At 50.5% G+C, this 20,000-nt stretch overlaps 1 protein-coding gene across 8 annotated transcripts in view; it reads left to right on the plus strand.

Annotated features, from left to right (window-relative positions):
* The window catches only part of kcnh8 (potassium voltage-gated channel, subfamily H (eag-related), member 8), a 54,711-nt gene that overhangs the window by 31,983 nt on the left and 2,728 nt on the right, over positions 1-20,000 (plus strand). For 6 of the 8 annotated variants that reach the window (XR_010332148.1, XM_064349165.1, XM_064349163.1 and 3 more), the window contains 12 exons: positions 2,192-2,323; positions 6,057-6,187; positions 6,959-7,199; positions 7,416-7,573; positions 10,427-10,631; positions 10,908-11,123; positions 12,176-12,375; positions 13,540-13,789; positions 14,923-15,137; positions 17,628-17,860; positions 18,244-18,344; positions 18,514-18,593. Coding sequence is in view for 7 of the 8 variants with exons in the window: in XM_064349165.1 (XP_064205235.1) it covers positions 2,192-2,323; positions 6,057-6,187; positions 6,959-7,199; positions 7,416-7,573; positions 10,427-10,631; positions 10,908-11,123; positions 12,176-12,375; positions 13,540-13,789; positions 14,923-15,137; positions 17,628-17,860; positions 18,244-18,344; positions 18,514-18,593 (2,162 nt within the window). In the remaining variant the exon portion in view is untranslated. The remainder of the gene's footprint in view (positions 1-2,191; positions 2,324-6,056; positions 6,188-6,958; positions 7,200-7,415; positions 7,574-10,426; positions 10,632-10,907; positions 11,124-12,175; positions 12,376-13,539; positions 13,790-14,922; positions 15,138-17,627; positions 17,861-18,243; positions 18,345-18,513; positions 18,594-20,000) is intronic. The other 2 variants (XM_064349167.1, XM_064349168.1) reach the window with 1 other exon arrangement.

Genomic DNA, 20,000 nt, shown 5'->3' on the forward strand with positions numbered 1-20,000 from the left:
TGGGGAATTATTGGAGTTTGTGTCTAGATGAGGGGCTTAGTGGATGCTGTGCACACATTATAGGGATTAGTGGATACTGTGCTTAGATTGCAGGGATTAGTAGGTGTTCTGTTTATATTTAAGGGGATCAGTGTGTGTTCCGTTCCGTTTATATTAAGGGGGATTAGTGAATATTGTCTTTAGATTAGGGGGTTATTGATGTTGTCTTTAGACAGAGGGGATTAGTAGGGGTTATGTTTGAATATCGGAGTTTATCGAGTCCAGCGGGGATCGGTTTTGCTCGGCGGCGATTTGGGCCGGAACGTTGGGCTGCAGTACCGCGGGACGTGCGAAACGGGCCTCCCTCGCTCGCCCTCGCTCGCCCTCGCTCGCCCTCGCTCGCCCTAATGAGCGTTTTTAACGGTGTGGAGTTCTGAAAGCTCTGGAACGAATGGGCTGCACATTCCAGTCATCTGGTCCTGTTAACTGAGCGCTTCCACTCGCGGCTCAGAATGATCCCCCAGGGCTTTCCAACAAACATTTTTGGGGTTTTTTTCCCCCAGGTAAGCCACCTGAGCCTGGCTGAATTAGCAATGGTTCAAGAGCATCTACACACACGCACAGCATCTCTGTGTGTGGAAAAGGTGTTTGTTTTGTAGAAATGCTTAGGCAGTGCCGTGAGCAGGGGGGGGGGGCAGACAGCACTAAACGCTAAATGCTGAAGCTGTTTCTTCGATCAGGAAGGCAAAGATGGAGGGAGGTGTTATCAGCCACTAGCAAGGCTTCAGGGAGGGAGAGATTGGTATGGACTCAAGAGCCCCCCCATGGTTCCAGCGCAGGGATATTTCCCAGCAGCATCACTGCTTGGTAACAACCCACCTTCACACACACACACACCCACTCACACACACACACACTCACCAACACACACACACCACACACCACACACACACACACACTCACACACCTCACCACACACACACCACACACCACACACACATACACACACCACTCACTCACTCACACACACTCACACACACACACACACACACACACCACACCACACACACACACACCACACACACACACACACACTCACACACTCACACACACACACACACACACTCTCACACACACACAGACACTCACACACACATACACACACTCTTACACACACACACACTCACACACACACACTCACACACACCACACTACACCACACACCACACACACCATCATACACACACTCACACACTCACCACACCACACACACACTCTCCTCACACACACACACAGACACACACACACACACACACTCTTACACACACACACCACACACACACACTACACACTCACACTCAACACTCCACACACACACACACAACACTCAAAACAACCACACCCCACTCACTCCTCACACACACACACACACACAGCATTACGCACACACAGACACACACACACGTTACACATGAACACACACACACACACACACATTCCTTCCCTCTCCATCTCTCATTCTCTCTCTGTCTCCCTTTCTTTCCCTCTCCCTCTCCCTCTCTCTCTCCCTCTCCCCCCCTCACTGAACTCAAAGTGCCAGATCTGACAAAGTGTGTACTTTAATTCCGGTACCTTCCACAGCATTTTGTTGTCAGCAAATGGCAGCATATGATAAACCAGAACCGCTAGCAGTGTGTGTCCCCCTAAGACCCTGCAGTGTGTGTCCCCCTAAGACCCTGCAGTGTGTGTCCCCCTAAGACCCTGCAGTGTGTGTGTGTCCCTAAGACCCTGCAGTGTGTGTGTCCTCCTAAGACCCTGCAGTGTGTGTGTGTGTCTGTGTGTGTGTCCATGGATGTCTACGCTCTCCCAAATTGGCAGTGGGGCTCGCATTTGAGCGAGGCTGGTCCGATTGGTCGTCTGAAATCGGGATGGGAATCGGATATGCCCAGCCCCGCATTGGGTGACAAATTTATAAAAAAAAAAACAAAACTTGTATTTTAGCATGTATTGATCTGATATTGATGTTCATATAAAACATAATTATAAGCAAACTATTTTACTCTGTCGGAGCTGATGTCACACTGAACATTTAGCATGTGGTTTTACAGCAGTGCGACGGCGTTTTCTGTTTTATTTATGGATTATTTGTGTGTTTTGTGTGTTTTCCATGTTTTGTGTGTTTTGTGTGCGCGCTCTGGGTTCGTTCCCGTAGCGACGCTCTTCTGGTGCTTACTGGACATCGTCCCCATTAAGAACGAGAAGGGCGACGTGGTCCTGTTCCTGGCCTCCTTTAAGGACATCACCGACACCAAGGTCAAGGTTGTCCCCGAGGACAAGAGAGAAGGTAAGCATGGGGCTCCCAGCTCAGTGCAAAATCAACACTGACAGAGTACATCGTGCGCTGATAAAATACATCATACACTGATAAAATACAGCATACACTGACAAAATACATCATACACTGATAAAATACATCATACACTGACAGAGTAAATCATGCGCTGATCAAATACATCGTACACTGACAGAGTACATCGTGCGCTGATAAAATACATCATACGCTGATAAAATACAGCATACACTGATAAAATACATCATACACTGATAGACTTCGCCAGCGCCTCCCTTTGGTCGACTGGGCTTTTGCAGTCTGCCTGTGCCACGTTTGTAAGTAGCGCACTCCTCCAGCTGCACTGACTGCGCAGTTTGGCTGTACTGACTGCCCAATTCGAGCTGCACTGACTGCGCAGTTCGGCTGCGGTGACTGCGCAGTTTGGCTGCACTGACTGCGCAGTTGAAAGAGGCAGTGGCCATTAGCGCTGCAGAACTGTCCTCCCAAATCTCTGTGGTGATGAAACAGGCCTGGATGTACAGACTGAGAGGAAGGAGAGAGAAACGGAGGGGAAGGAGAGAGAGACTGAGGGGAAGGAGAGAGAGACTGGGGGAAGGATAGAGAGACTGAGGAAAGAGAGAGGACGGGGGGAAGGAGAGAGAGACTGAGGAAAGAGAGAGGACGGGGGGTTGGTAAACGAGCGGTGGAGTGAGGCTCTCTGAGTAGAGGAGCTGAAACGTTGCTCACAGAAGCATCGCGGCATAATTACGGAAATTAGGCTTTTCGGAAGAAAGTGATTCTTCTTCACAGAAAGTGATTCATATCCTGTAGAATAATTTTGGTTTAATGGAATGAAACAGTCAGGATGGTGGTGTGTGTGTGTGTGTGTGTGTGTGAAAGAGACAGAAAGAGAGAGTTTGTGTGTGTGTGTGTGTATGTTTGTGTGTTTAGTACCAGACCAGGGGAAGACCTATAGCCCCGCCCACTGCTAACCCAGATTCCACACCTGTCTCCCATTATCTCTGGCTGCATTCTGATTAATTTACAGGAAAGAAAGACTCTCCCTCTCTCTTTCTCACCCTTTCTCTTACTCTCTCTCTCACGCTCTCTTCCTCTCCCTCTCTCTCTCTCTCTCTCTTTCCCCCCTCTCTCTCCCCCCCTCCCCCCTCTCTCCCTCCCTCTCTCTCTTTCTTCCCCCCTCTCTCTTATTCTCTCTCCCCTCTCTCCCTCCCTCTCCCCCCCTCTCGCTCTCTCACTCCCTCCCTCTCCCCCCTCTCTCTCTCGCTCTCTCTCTCTCTCTCTCTCTCCCTCTCTGGGTGTGACCTCACAGGTAACAGAGTGAAGGGGAAATTCATTGTGAGCTAAAAATAGACCCGACTCCCTGCTGATTGGCGGGTTTTAGCGGTGATTACAGCCTGTTGTGCGAACACCAAACTCCGCACCCCTCTCTCGCTCTCCAGCCCCCTCCTCCTCTCTGTCTACCCACAACCCCCCCCACGCCCCCGTCCCCTGCATGCCTATTCAGCTCACAGAAGCCCTGTCACAAATCGGGCGCCCCAGACGGCTTGTTTCGAAGCGAATCGACGCGCAGGCGGGAGCCAGTCGGTGGAAACCTCCCGAAATAAACTCGCTGGAAGCAGGAGGCCCATCAGCGGCTGCCCCGCTTTCTCCCGCCAACGCGGGAAAACCGCCGTTCCCTCGTCGAAATGGTGTCAGCGGCGCGATCGTAGTGCGGCATGCGGCTATAATTAACCCACAGGGGCGGCACTACGCTACGGTCCATATGCCGTTAGTGCTATCCCGTTAGCGGTATCCCGTTAGTGCTATCCTGTTAGCGGTATCACGTTAGCAGTATCCCGTTAGTGCTATCCTGTTAGCAGTATCACGTTATGGTATCACGTTAGCCATATCCCATTAGTGCTATCCCGTTAGCGGTATCACGTTAGCAGTATCCCGTTAGTGCTATCCTGTTAGCAGTATCCTACGTATCGTGTGTATCCACGCTATGCCTTAGTATCCCATTAGTGCTATCCCATTAGCGGCATCAAGTTAGCAGTATCCCGTTAGCGCTATCCCGTTAGTGCTATCCCGTTAGCGCTATCCCGTTAGTGCTATCCCATTAGCGGCATCACGTTACGGTATCACGTTAGCGCTATCCCGTTAGCGGTATCACGTTAGCAGTATCCCGTTAGCAGTATCACGTTAGCGGTATCCCGTTAGCGGTATCACGTTAGCAGTATCCCGTTAGCGCTGTCCCGTTAGCGGCATCACGTTAGCGCTATCCCGTTAGCGGCATCATGTTAGCGCTGTCCCGTTAGCGGCATCACGTTAGCGCTGTCCCATTAGTGGTATCCCGTTAGCTGTCACCTGTAATCCAGCGACGTCTGAGGAGACCTGGCCTGAATCTGAGGACCTGGGGAACGAATGAGGGATATAAACGGGAATTCTGCGTTTTTGGATGGATTTCACCTTCCCTCTCAATCAGTAACCCTTTCCCACATCCAAAAATAAATCTCTTCAAGACAGCCTTTGAATAAAAATGTAGATCTTTTTCTATGATTTTGTGATTAAGTTAATGTGAGTCCTCTACCGTAACTCATTTCTCCTGTTTCTTAATCTTATGAAGATGATCTTGTGCTGAAGAATGGAGGTCACAAAGGGAAAAAAATATGACAATCTGGAAAATGCATAAGAAATTAAATTTAATACATTAGCATTTCAGCACTGATAATGTCAGTATGTCATTTTGGTGGTGCACTGGGTCACTTTCTTTGGAGAAGAAGTAAACTCTTTGTGAAGATAAGAAGTACGTGAGAAATGTTGTGGGCAGAGCTTGTGCTCAGGGGAGACTACAGTTGTGTTGAGTTGTCAGTTGTTACCGTGTGTGTTGAGTTGTTGGCTGTTTCCATGTGCGTTGAGTTGTTGGCTGTTTCCATGTGTATTGAGTTGTTGGTTGTTACCATGTATGTTGTGTTGTTGCTTGTTGCTGTGTGTGTTGAGTTGTGGGTTGTTACCATGTGTGTTTAGTTGGGGGTGTGATGTTGTGTGTTGAGTTGTGGGTGTGATGTTGTGTGTTGAGTTGCGGGTGTGATGTTGTGTGTTGAGTTGTGGGTGGTTACCGTGTGTGTTGAGTTGTGGGTGTTACCATGCGTGCTGTGTTCCAGGTGTGATGTTGTGTGTTGAGTTGTGGGTTGTTACCATGCGTGTTGAGTTCCGGGTGTGATGTTGTGTGTTGAGTTGTGGGTGTTCATGGTGTTGAGTTCGGTGTGATGTTGTGTGTTGAGTTGTGGGTTGTTACATGGTGTTGTTCGGGTGTGATGTTGTGTGTTGAGTTGTGGTTGTTACTGTGTTGCAGTGCGTGTTGAGTTGTGTGTTGAGTTGTGGGTTGTTACCTGGTGTTGAGTTGGGGTGTCATGGTGCTGTGTTCGGTGTGATGTTGTGTGTTGTGGGTTGTTACCATGCGTGTTGAGTTCCGGGTGTGATGTGTGTGTTGAGTTGCGGGTTGTTACCATGCTTTGTTGAGTTCCAGGTGTGATGTTGTGTGTTGAGTTGTGGGTTGTTACCATGCGTGTTGAGTTCCGGGTGTGATGTTGTGTGTTGAGTTGTGGGTTGTTACCATGCGTGTTGAGTTCCGGGTGTGATGTTGTGTGTTGAGTTGTGGGTTGTTACCATGCGTGTTGAGTTCCGGGTGTGATGCTGTGTGTTGAGTTTCGGGTTGTTACCATGGCTTTGTTTGGTTCCTCAGAAAGACGTAAGGGTCGGTTGAGGAAGGGGGCCCAGTTCAGCTCGGCTCGGCTGAGGGGCGGTACCGTCCTCTACCACATCTCGGGACACCTGCACAGCCGAGAGAGGAAGAGCAAACTAAAACTCAACAAGGTAGGAGTCAAAATCCAGGCCTCCAAAACCCCAACATCCACACCACCAACACCCCAACATCCACACCCCCAAAACCCCAAAATCCACACCTCCAAAACCCCAAAATCCACACCTCCAAAACCCCAAAATCTACACCACCAACACCCCAAAATTCACACCTCCAAAACCCCAACATCCACACCTTCAAAAACCCAAAATCTAAATCTGCAACAGCCCAAAATCAACACCATAAACACCCCAAAATCTACATTTCTGACACACCACAAAATCCACACCTCTGATACCCCAAAATTCACACCACCCAAAACCACACCTCCAAAGTGTACAGAGTGCGCTGTGAAGTGAAGTGTTCAGAGGCGTCCATGCTCACTGTCCAATCAGCATCAGTCCTCACTCTATCCAATCAGTATCAATCCTCACTCTGTCCAATCAGCATCAGTCCTCACTCTGTCCAATCAGCATCAGTCCTCAGGGAGGGAATTACTGAAGCAGTTACCCTGGGGTATGAGTAGCTTCAGAGATCCAGGCTTGGGGTTTACCTGGAGTGATGTGCCTGTCAGTTACCTGGTTACCTGTTACATGGTTACCTGTCACCTGTTTACCTTTTATGTGCTTATCTGTCACCTGCTTACCTGTTGCCTGTTTACCTGGTTACCTGTCACCTGCTTACCTGTTTACCAGTTACCTGGTTACCTGCTTACCTGTTTACTAGTTACCTGGTTACCTGGTTACCTGCTACCTGTTGCTTACCTGGTGTCTTCCTGTGGGCAGAATGTGTTTGGAGACCTGCCGGCGCTCCCTGAGTACAAGGTCGCCGACGCCAAGAAGTCAAAGTTCATCCTCCTGCACTACAGCACCTTCAAGGCAGGCTGGGATTGGCTGATCCTCCTGGCCACCTTCTACGTTGCCGTGACGGTGCCGTACAACGTCTGCTTCATCGGAGACGATGACCTCACGCGCAGTACCACGGTCAGCGACATCGCCGTGGAGATCCTCTTCATCATCGGTGCGGGTGAACACCCATATTCACAGCCAGGCCTATATAGAAATGCCATGCCAATATTGTACACCATTATCACATTAAGCACTGTGTGTGTGTGTGTGTGTGTGTGTGTGTGTGTGTACGTACTCGTGTGTGTGTGTATGTGTGTGTTTATGTACACGTGTGTGTGTGTGTGTGTGTGCATGTACACGTGTGTGTGTGTGTGTGTGTGTGTGTATCCTGCAGACATCGTGTTCAGTTTCCGCACCACGTACGTGAGTAAGTCTGGGCAGGTGATCTTCGAGGCGCGGCTGATCTGCGTTCACTACATGACCACCTGGTTCATCATCGACCTGGTCGCCGCCCTGCCCTTCGACCTGCTCTTTGCCTTCAAAGTCAGCGTGGTGAGTGTTTCCTTACATCACACTGCATTACACTCCATCACATCACACTGCATTACACTGCATTACACTCCATCACATCACACAGCATTACACTGCCTTACACTGCATCAAATTACAATGCATTACACTACATTACATTACCCTGCATTACATTACACTGCATTACACTGCAGTACATTACACTGCCTCACACTGCATCAAATTACACTGCATTACATCACACAGCATTACAATGCATTACACTACATTACATTGCCCTTCATTACACTACACTGCATTACGTTACACTGCATTACACTGCAGTACACTACACTGTATTACACTGCATTACATTACACTGGATTACACTGCATTACACTACCATGCACTACAGTACACTACATTAATATATACTTTAATACATTACAGCACATTACACTACATTACATTGCAGTACCGTACATATCAGTACATTACAGTGCATTGCTGTACACTACTGGGTTTTGACAGAGCAGGTCTTAGAAAGAAGGGTTTTGAGAGCAGGTTTTAGACAAAGCAGGTTTTAGAGAGCAGGTTTTATAGAGAGCAGGTTTTAGAGAGCAGAATCCAGACAGAGCAGGTTTTAGAGAGCAGAATCCAGACAGAGCAGGTTTTAGAGAGCAGGCTTCAGACAGAGAAGGTTTTAGAAAGCAGGCTTCAGACAGAGAAGGTTTTAGAAAGCAGGTTTCAGACAGAGCAGGTTTTAGAGAGCAGTATTCAGACAGAGCAGGTTTTAGAGAGCAGTATTCAGACAGAGCAGATTTTAGAGAGCAGGTTTCAGACAGAGCAGGTTTTAGAGAGCAGGTTTCAGACAGAGCAGGTTTTAGTGAGCAGGTTTCAGACAGAGCAGGTTTTAGAGAGCAGGGCTCAGACAGAGCAGGTTTTAGTGAGCAGGTTTCAGACAGAGCAGGGCTCAGACAGAGCAGGTTTAGTAGCAGTTAGACAGAATTTTAGAGAGCAGGTTTCATACAGAGCAGGTTTCAGACAGAGCAGGTTTCAGACAGAGCAGGTTTCATACAGAGCAGGTTTCAGACAGAGCAGGGCTCAGACAGAGCAGGTTTCAGACAGAGCAGGGCTCAGACAGAGCAGGTTTTAGTGAGCAGGTTTCAGACAGAGCAGGTTTGCAGACAGGAGCAGCGTTTAGAGCAGGTCAGACAGCATTGCAGGGTATTGACAGAGACAGGAGAACAGCAATCAATTTCTGTGGAATGGGCCACATTGCTCTTTGGGGGGGTGTCATGCCCCCTGATCGGATTGGGTCCCCTTGAGTTTAATCTGTCAGATCAATTCATGCTGTGGTGGGTGTACTATGTCAGAGAAGCAGCCAATCAGCTCAGAAATGACTGAAGAACTCAAATTATGAGCTATTCCACCGAGCCCTAATTAAAGTAAGGCTACTTAAAAGACTGCGTGTGTGTGTGTGAGAGTATGTGTGTGTGTGTGTGTGCAAGTGTGTGTGTGAGTGTGTGTGTGTGTGTGTGTGATGGTGTGTGTGTGTGTGTGTGTGTGTGGTGCAAGTGTGTGTGTGAGTGTGTGTGTGTGTGTGTGTGTGTGTGTGCAAGTGTGTGTGTGAGTGTGTGTGTGTGTTAGAGTGTGTGTGTGTGTGTGTGTGTGTGCAAGTGTGTGTGTGAGTATGTGTGTGTGTGTGTGTGCAAGTGTGTGTTTAGTGTGTGTGTGTGTGTGTGATGGTGTGTGTGTGTGTGTGTGTGCAAGTGTGTGTGTGAGTGTGTGTGTGTGTGTGTGATGGTGTGTGTGTGTGTGCCAGTGTGAGTATGTGTACGAGGCTCAGTTGGTTGTGGTTAGCGCTGTTCCGCTAGCCTAGCTCTGTGATGTTAAACCTGTCTGCTGCAGACTGGCGCTCATTTCCCTCTTAATGTTTAATTAATTCAATGGAAATTAGCGTCCTCTCTCTTCCTCAGAAGTGGCCATTATTCCCAGCTGTATCCAGGAGGAAACTGCATGTGTGTCGGGAGGTGTCTGTTCACAATATTTGGGCTGGCCAGCCTTGATTTATGGTGCAGGCTGTTTATGAAATGGGTTTTATGAGATTATTAAACCCGTTTCAGAGCGTGAACACTGGATCAGCATATGGTGTTCTCTCTTAATGGCTGTTTATTTTATAATAATAATATTAAAGCTGGGTTAGCTGATGCTACGTTGTTCTTCATGTAGAGAACGTGATCCTGTTACATTCAGCATCCAGAGCTGTACTGAAGCTGCTGCAGAGCTAGACTAAGCTTTCAGAAGATGCCTCTGGCTGGAAAGGGGAGGGATGTAAAGACCCAGAGCTGGGTATCTGTAGGGTGTGTAGAATCTGCAGCAGATCATCCCGCCCTCCTGATGATGCTCTCACCTGGCCCCGCCCTCCTGATCACGCTCTCTCCCCTCTCTCTGCCCTCTTGATGATGCTCTCACCTGGCCCCGCCCTCCTGATGATGCTCTCACCTGGCCCCTCCCTCCTGATGATGCTCTCACCTGGCCCCGCCCTCCTGATGATGCACTTACCTGGCCCCGCCCTCCTGATCACGCTCTCTCCCCTCTCTCCGCCCTCCTGATGATGCTCTCACCTGGCACCGCCCTCCTGATGATGCACTTACCTGGCCCCGCCCTCCTGATCACGCTCTCTCCCCTCTCTCCGCCCTCCTGATGATGCTCTCACCTGGCCCCGCCCTCCTGATGATGCTCTCACCTGGCACCGCCCTCCTGATGATGCTCTCACCTGGCCCCGCCCTCCTGATCACGCTCTCTCCCCTCTCTCCGCCCTCCTGATGATGCTCTCCCCTGGCCCCGCCCTCCTGATGATGCTCTCTCTCCTGTCTCTGCCCTGATGAGCAGCTGTCGGTGGTGCACCTGCTGAAGACGGTGCGGTTGCTACGGTTACTGCGGCTGCTGCAGAAGATGGACAGGTACTCGCACCACAGCACAGTGGTGCTGACGCTGCTCATGTCCATGTTCGCCCTGCTGGCCCACTGGATGGCCTGCATCTGGTATGTCATCGGCAAGAAGGAGATCGAGCTCAATGCCAAGAACTGGGACATCGGTGAGCTCCAGACTACAAATCCCGTCATTCTCTCTGTACTTCAAATCCCATCATCCTCTCTGCTTGAGTAATCTCGTGTGTGATTAATGTGTGCGATCAGTGTGTGTATGAAAGGTGTGTGTGTGATTATTGTGTGTGTGTGATCAGTGTGTGTGTGTTATTAGTGTGTGATCAGTGTGTATGTGCAGTGTGTGTGTGAGTAGTGTGATAAGTGCGTGTGTGATTAGTGTGTGATCAGTGTGTGTGATTAGTGTATGACGCATTTCCCGCCGGCAGGCTGGCTGCATGAGCTGGAGAAGCGGCTGCAGTCTCCGTACGGCGGCGGTGGCAGTGTTGCCGGGGGAAACGACACGGGGGTCCCGTCGCTACGCAGCGTCTACATCGCCTCGCTGTACTTCACCCTCAGCAGCCTGACCAGCGTGGGCTTCGGCAACGTCTCCGCCAACACCGACGCCGAGAAGATCTTCTCCATCTGCATCATGCTCATCGGAGGTACCAGCCAATCAGGGCCTAGGGTCCGGGGTCACAGGGTCAAGGGTCAGAGGTACCAGCCAATCAGGGCCCAGGGTCCGGGGTCACAGGGCCAAGGGTCAGAGGTACCAGCCAATCAGGGCCAAGGGCCCAGAGTCTGGGGTTACAGGGTCAAGGGTCAGAGGTACCAGCCAATCAGGGCCAAGGATGTGGGGGTTACAGGGTCAAGGGTCCGAGGTACCGGACAATCAGGGCCAAGGGTGCAGACGTCAGAGGGCCATACCCTCATGAATGTTCACAATGAACCTGCCAATCAGCTTTGTTTGCAAGGCATGTGCAGGGACACGCTGAAATGCCAGGCCGGGCCTGGGGCGGGGGCTCAATTTAGGGTCCCTGGTGTGTGTGACTCAAATGCAGACTGCTGTGCAGGACCTGAACACACACCCTTCTGCCCCTAGGGGGCGACTGCCTGCCCAGAAACGCACAGCAAGCGCCAAACCACCAGACTCTTGACTGCAGTATATAAAGCTGGGTTTATTTATCTATTTTTAAAACAAAATGAGCACCCAGCTGTGTTCACAGTCCCCCCTCACCACTAGCGAGTGCAGGGGGGGATTTATTAGGCCTGTTATGGCCGATGGGACTTCCAGATCTCTGAGCACTGATCTCAGCACTTACCTCTCACCCTCCTTTCTCCCCCTCTCTCTCTCTCCCTCTCTCCCCCCCGTCCCTCTCTCCTCTCCCTTCTCTCTCTCTCTCTCCCCTCTCCCTCCCTCTTTCTCTCTCTCTCTCTCTCCCTCTCTCCCCCTCTCTCCTCTCTCCCCTCTTCCCTCTCCCTCCCCTCTCTCTCTCTCCCCTCTCCCTCCATCTTTCTCTCTCTTTCCCTCTCCCCCCCTCTCCTCCCTCTCTCTCTCCTCCTCTCCTCTCTCTTCCCTCTCTCTCTCCTCATCTCCTCTCTCTTCCCTTCCTCTCTCCCCACTCTCTCCCCTCTCTCTCTACCCCCTCTCCTCCTCTTTCTCTCCCCCTCTCCCCCCTCTCTCTCTCTTCCCTCTCCCTCCCCCTCTCTCCCCCAGCTCTGATGCATGCCCTGGTGTTCGGTAACGTGACGGCCATAATCCAGCGGTTGTACTCGCGGTGGTCTCTCTACCACACCCGCACCAAGGACCTGAAGGACTTCATCTGCGTGCACCACCTGCCGCACCAGCTCAAACAGCGCATGCTCGAGTACTTCCAGACCACCTGGTCCGTCAACAACGGGATCGACTCCAACGAGGTACCGCGATCAATCAATCAATCAATCAATCGATCAATCAATCAGTCAGTCAACCAATCAACCAGTCATGCCATCAATCAATCAATCAATCAATCAATCGTTCCATCAAGTCATTAAGTCATTACATGTATCAATAAACCAAACAACCTATCAGCCAGGCAGCCCAATGATAAATCAGTCTGTATGTCAATCAATTGATCAATCAATCAGCAAATCAATGAATTAATTAATGAGTCGGTCAATCAATCAGTCATTAAATGTGTGACTAAACCAAGCAACCAATGAGCAAGATAGTCGATTGATGAAGCGATCAAGTCGTCGATCAGTTCATGAATCAGTCAACTGACCGATAAATTTCAGTATCTATCAGTTCATCAAAGAGGCGATGAGCCGGTCACTCAGAGCGGAAGAGGAAAGGGAAAGGGCATTGTTCCGTAGCGTTACTGCAGAGGCAGAACTCTACACACAGCTTTAACGCACTGGGGAGGTCAAACAGTAACCCCCCCCATCCTCCCAGTATATACCAGGTTGCCATGTGATACAGTATCCAGGGACACTCGCTTAGCAATGCCAGATGCTGATGCGATCCAGTGGAGATCTGTGTAATCCAGATATGTGATTAATAATAGATATGTGCATTTATTAAAGCCAACTCAGATATGAATCATTGATCATATCATTTGACAGTTTTTTAACTAGGTTGACCAAAATAGAACTGTTATTTTTTTCCTATAAATTAATGCACTGTCCCGTAAGAATAAATAAATAAAAATGCAAGGTAAGAGCCCAGTTTTAAATAGAACTCAAGACCAGGCGAGCGTGGTGTTGGCTGTCATAACTGTTAGAAACTTTTTTTGTGACTGTGTTATCAGCCACTGTACACAACAACATAAATCTCTACCTCACATGACATCATCATTCATAACTCGGAGGTCACAAACTGACATTTTAAAATCAGTCTTAATATCCTTAAGGGATCTTACACATGTGAAACCAGTGCATTGCTCTGTTGATTGCAGTGATAACCTTTATGTTCCCATGGTGATTACTGAGGTAGCCTGTATGTTCCCACGGTGATTATTGGGATAACCTGTTTGTTGTCGCGGTGGTTGCTGGGGTGACCTGTGCATTGTTGTGGTGGTTGCTATGGTAACCCCTGCGCAGCTCCTGAAGGACTTCCCAGACGAGCTGCGCTCTGACATCACCATGCACCTGAACAAGGAGATCCTGCAGCTGTCGCTGTTCGCCTCGGCCAGCAGGGGGTGCCTGCGCTCCCTGTCCCTGCACATTAAGACCTCCTTCTGTGCCCCCGGGGAGTACCTCCTGCGCCAGGGCGACGCCCTGCAAGCCATCTTCTTCGTCTGCTCCGGGTCCATGGAGGTGCTGAAGGACGGCATGGTGCTGGCCATCCTGGGTACGAGGCCCCGCCCACTGGTGCTTTAACGCCCCGCCCACTGGTGCTCTAATGCCCCGCCCACTTGTGCTCTAATGCCCCGCCCACTGATGTTCTAACACCCCGCCCACTGGTGCTCTAATGCCCCGCCCACTGATGTTCTAACACCCCGCCCAATGGTGCTCTAATGCCCCGCCCACTTGTGCTCTAATGCCCCGCCCACTTGTGCTCTAATGCCCCGCCCACTTGTGCTCTAATGCCCCGCCCACTGATGCTCTAACGCCCCGCCCACTGGTGCTCTAACGCCCCGCCCACTGGTGCTCTAATGCCCCGCCCACTGGTGCTCTAATGCCCCGCCCACTGATGCTCTAACGCCCCGCCCACTTGTGCTCTAATGCCCCGCCCACTTGTGCTCTAAGCCCGCCCACTGGTGCTCTAACGCCCCGCCCACTGGTGCTCTAATGCCCCGCCCACTGGTGCTCTAAAGCTCCGCCCACTGATGCTCTAACGCCCCGCCCACTGGTGCTCTAAACTCTGCCCACTGTTAGTCTAACGTTCTGCCCACTGGTGCTCTAAACTCCGCCCACTGTTACTCTAACGCCCCGCCCACTGGTGCTCTAATGCCCCGCCCACTGGTGCTCTAAAGCTCCGCCCACTGATGCTCTAACGCCCCGCCCACTGGTGCTCTAAAGCTCCGCCCACTGTTACTCTCACGCTCTGCCCACTGGTACAGGTCAGGTCTCTCTGATGTGTGAAGGGCAGTGTTTCAGGAACTGGGGCTGGAGCTGCAGAGTTGCCTGATCTCTGGGGATGAGCGGAATCGATGGCCAGTCGGCACACTGTTTTTGGATGAACCAGTTTGGCATCATAGTAAACAAAACAGCAACAGTCTCAAACCAATTATCCTTCCCTTATTGACCTGTTGAAGAAAGTAAACTGTGATAATTTATACACTGTGCGTGTGTGCGTGCGTGCGTGTGTGTGTGTGTGTCTGTTTCTGTCTGATTGGTTTAAAAGGTGGCCTGTTTCAGGTAAAGGAGACCTGATTGGTTTAAAAGGTGGCCTGTTTCAGGTAAAGGAGACCTGATTGGTTTAAAAGGTGGCCTGTTTCAGGTAAAGGAGACCTGATTGGTTTAAAAGGTGGCCTGTTTCAGGTAAAGGAGACCTGATTGGGGCGAACGTGGCGGTGGACGAGCGCGTGATTAAGACGAACGCGGACGTGAAGGCCCTGACCTACTGCGACCTGCAGTGCATCAGTCTGAAGGGGCTCCACGAGGTGCTGGACCTGTACCCCGAATACGCCCACCGCTTCGTCCAGGACATCCAGCAGGACCTCACCTACAACCTGCGGGAGGGCCAGGAGAGTCATGTGAGTCCGTCTGCCCCGCCCCCTTTGGTGAATATTCATTTAGAGGGTGTGGATAAGTGCAATGCTGTGGCAATGGAAATTCTGTTCTGTAATGCAGTCCTTGGTTAGTCTGTAGAGTTTGTGTGAAACAGTTCCATACTGAAACCTTCTGAAACAAGCTGTGGGATGGGTATCAGTGAGCATGCTGGGTATCAGTGAGCATGATGGGTATCAGTGAGCATGCTGGGTATCAGTGAGCATGATGGGTATCAGTGAGCATGCTGGGTATCAGTGAGCATGCTGGGTATCAGTGAGCATGATGGGTATCAGTGAGCATGATGGGTATCAGTGAGCATGCTGGGTATCAGTGAGCATGCTGGGTATCAGTGAGCATGATGGGTATCAGTGAGCATGATGGGTATCAGTGAGCATGATGGGTATCAGTGAGCATGATGGGTATCAGTGAGCATGCTCCGTCGGACCCAGGGGGGCGGTCTGGGGTGCAGAATCCGTCTCCATGGAGATGCTGGTGCCTCTGAACGGCACGCTGCCTGGCGAAGCATCCATTATTCACAGCCAGGAAACGAAACACACATGAGCATGGAATTATGGAATAATATCTAAAGCACAGCGTCGCTAATCAGATCAGACCACAGCTTCGTCTGGAGGGGACTGTGGTACCATATATATGTATATATATATATATATATATACAAACAGGTCACAAACTAAAGAAAAAAACAACATATAGTGTCTTAGTAAAGGTGTTGGGCCACTACGAGCTGCCAGAACAGCTTCAATGCGCCTTGTCATAGATTCTACAAATCTCTGGAACTCTACTGGAGGGATGGAACACCATTCTTCCAAAAGATGCTCCCTCATTTGGTGTTTTGATGATGATGGTGGAGAGCGCTGTCGAACACGTCAGATAGGTGTTCAATTGGGTTGAGATCTATAAAGGTTGCTTATTACTGTACAACAAACTCGTGCTTCTCTGCTCTGCCAGATTTACATGTTGTATCACATTATGAGGTGACCCCCTGGTCAGTGCACAGTGCAGACAATTAAGAAAATAAATTAGTCTATTTATTTATTTTTTAAATATAATTAGTCTAATTATTTATAATGTTCAAATTTAAAAATGATAAGGAGTGCAGTACAGCATCTGGAAAAATGTTTAATTCCCAGATATTTCTACAATTATTGATCAAATAATTTTACTAAATTACATTCCTCATTCTATGTTTATCCAAGTGAGCCCCACTTAAGATAAAAATCTCTTCTTCAAGAGAGCTGGCCATCCATTTTCAACGTCAGGGAAAAAGAAAATGGAGGAATTGTATGTGGTGACCCGTCGGTGTGGTGGAGAGCATCTAAAGACAGAACGTGGCTCTGACCTGCTAATTAGCACCATTTCTGATTTCTGTCAGATCAGAACAATACTACAATCCTACCTGCATTTCCCCTTTTGCTCTCCTTTCCTCTCCTCCCCTCTCCCCTCTTCTCCTCCTCTCCCCTCTCCACTCTGCTCCCTTCTCCTCTCCTCTCCCCTCTCTTCTCCTCTCCTACCCTCTCCCTCTCTCCTCCACCCTTCTCCTCCTCTCCTCTCCCCTCCTCTCCCCCTCTCCTCCCCTCTCTCCTCTTGTGCCATGGCAGTTCTCTCATTAGTCCTGTTTGTGCAGGAGTGACTCTGAGCTCAGTAAATGTCTGTGGGGCTTGGCCCGTTGGCTGCAGTGGAGGTGTCTGTGGGGCTGAAGGTTGTGTTTGGGGACGTGATTCGGCTGGACAGATGGCCGACCCGAGCCGATCGCTCTCTCTCTTGTGAAGTTAAAGATCACCGCCTCGTTTCCGCCCAAGGCCATCCCTCTGGGCCGCCTCTGCGGAGGTCAAAGGTCGCGCTGGTGAAGAACGATGGGAGGACTCGCGCCTGTCCTCCTGCTGCCGGGTGCCACCTTTACACGCCCGCTTCTCGCCAGGAGACGAGTGCTTGTGCTTTTTCCATATTAGACCTGCATTCTGAGGACCTTTTATAACACGGAAGGACCTTTTATAACACGGAAGGACCTTTTATAACACGGAAGGTTCTTTCCCCCCCGGTGGCCACAGGAAGGCAGGGGGCCCAACGTTTAGTGAAGTCACAAATACGCCGTTTATGAAATGCATTCCTAAACCCTGTTTTACGGTTTTGGGGTGTTGCAGTGTGTTTTATGGGGTTTTGGGGTGCTGTAGTGTGTGTTATTGGGTTTTGGGGTGCTGCAGTGTGTTTTATGGGGTTTTGGGGTGCTGCGGTGTGGTTTATGGGGTTTTGGGGTGCTGCAGTGTGTTTTATGGGGTTTTGGGGTGCTGCGGTGTGGTTTATGGGGTTTTGGGGTGCTGTAGTGTGTTTTATGGGGTTTTGGGGTGCTGTAGTGTGTTGTATGGGGTTTTGGGGTGCTGCGGTGTGGTTTATGGGGTTTTGGGGTGTTATAAAGCGTGTTTAGGGTACCCCGTGACGCCGCACTCTCTCCGCAGACGGGGCGGAAGGGCAACGGCCGCATGGTCACACGCCGCCCGTCAGTCACGGAGGACCGAGAGGACGAAGAGGAAGAGGAGATCACTCTGCTCTCTCCCGACGCGCGGAGGGGGCGGGGCTTCTACTCCAGGGGCGTGTCCTCAGCGGGGCAGGAGGAGCGGGAGGGACACTCCCCCAGTCTGGGCCAGCATTTCGCCCCCACCCACCCTGACCCCTCCAACCTCAGCCCCCGGTGAGGGTCCGTCTCTGCCCCTCTGTCCTCTGACTCTCTCTCTCTCTCTCTGTCCTCTGTCTCTCCCTCTTTCTCTCTCTGTCCTCTGTCTCTCCCTCTCTCTCTCTCCGTGTCCTCTGACTCCCTCTGTTTCTCTCCATCCTCTGTCTGTCTCTCCTTCCTGCTGTCTGTGAGCCCTGGTGAGTGTTTATGAGGGTTAATGTCAGTAATGTACCTCAAAAGCAAACTGATGACAGATCTGCTAACTGCTTATGAGGGTATGGGAGAGTGAGTAGAAAAGAGAAGAACAACAGAAAATCTATCTGTGTATATTCTGACAGTGTGTGCGTGTGCGTGCGCACGTGTGTGTGTGCGTGTGTGTGTGTGTGTGTGTGTGTGTGCAGGTTCGTGGATGGTACAGAAGATGCTGGGACTGAGAACTGTTCTGCCTTCAAGTTCTCCCTGAATCAGCTGCTGCCAACCAACAGTGTGACCAACCCTGCAGGTGCCCCACCCCCTGCCACACCCCTTCCTCTTTGGCCCCTCCCACTTCATTACAGCAGTACCTTCTGTGCTCTGGCCTTTAGTGGGGTTATTTCTGTGATGTCATGTCCAGGTGCTGATAAGGAAAGCCGAGCGGATCTGAGCGTTCTGATTGGACACTGTCGTTGCAGGTGCTGTTCCCATTGGCCTGGCTGAGCTGGCAGTGAAGGCCGAAGAGACCAGAGGCCATTTAAAGCAACTCAATCAAGAGGTGGGCCTGCTCTCAAAGTCATGTGACTTTTAACTCCTCCCCTCTGTGTGGTGACTGACTGTGACACTGCAAGGAGACAGGGCATAAATGGGATGATTTTAAACCAGGGGCCAGGTGTACCATTTGGACGTGAAAAAGGCGGTCTTGACTGTTAAGTCAGTTGTAGCTACGTCCAACATTGTGATCAATATTTACACCTGTTGTGCCATCTAAAAGTATGAATAGGCGGAGCTAAGTCCAGCATAGACAATGCACGTCCATGTTGAAACATGATATCACGCGAATGTTGCTAGGCAGTGCGCGTTGCTAGGCTACAATACTATGACCAGTTGATTTGTTGACATTAATCATATCCATATCATATCAATCATATCCATTACATATCCCCTAAATCTGAGTGCTGGTAGCGACCACATTGTGGGAGACGCACCGCTCTGGTCAAAGACGTGCTCTAACTGAGGTGGGAGCTCACTGATTAACGCTAGCAGCTCAACCCAGCTGAAGCTAAAGCGTTCATTCAACTCGCAATCGCCATAAATCTACTCACGATTCGTAATGTTCTCTCCCGCGTGTGAGAAACGCGCTGGCTGTGCAATCTGCAGACGAGACGTGCCCCATATTCAGAGTTTGTTTTAATTTTACCCGGGAGAATAATCCTAAAGTTTCACTACCCCGTAGCGGGCAAAGAATTCACACCCAGGTGTAGCGCTACGCCCAGCGGGTGCAGCAGGTGTATCGGACCACCCATCACACCTGTCCTACTTCCAGCTGGTGCACCCAGACCCAGGGGACTGTTTGTGTGTGTGTGTGTGTGTGTGTGTGTGTTTGTCTGTGTGTGTGTGTGTGTGTGTGTGTGTGTGTGTGTGTCCCTGTTGTGTTGTGTGCGTGTGTGTGTGTCTGCGTCTGTGTGTCCCTGTGTGTGTCGGGGTGTGTGTGTGTTGTGTTGTGTGTGTGTTTCTGTGTTGTGTGTGTGTGTGCGTCTGGTTGTGTTGTCGTCTGTGCCTGTGTGTATCTTGTGTGCGTATTGTTGTGTTGTGTGTGGTGTCTGTGTATCGTGTATGTAGGTGTTTTGTTGCCTGTGTGTGTGATCGTGGTGTGTGGTGTGTGTTGTGTGTGTGTGTGTGTGTGTTGTGTTGTGTGCGTGTGTGTAGGTGTGTGTGTGTGTGTGTGTGCGTGTGTCAGGGGTATGGATTCGCTGTTATGCTCGATTGTATCTGAGAGGGAGTCAGCTGGTGTGCCGTGGAAACGCTCCCCGAATGCACTCCCTGCAGACTCTTTCTGTGTGGGAGGGAATCAATCATCCCACCACTGCAACTGCAGGCCATCAAACCCTCCAGAGCTCCCCAAACCCCTCCCCCTGAACCCCCCCCCCCCCGAACCCCCAAACCCCTCCCCCTGAATCTCCCA

The sequence above is a fragment of the Anguilla rostrata genome, chromosome 8 (assembly GCF_018555375.3).
Source record: "Anguilla rostrata isolate EN2019 chromosome 8, ASM1855537v3, whole genome shotgun sequence".
Classification (NCBI taxonomy): Eukaryota; Metazoa; Chordata; class Actinopteri; order Anguilliformes; family Anguillidae; genus Anguilla; species Anguilla rostrata.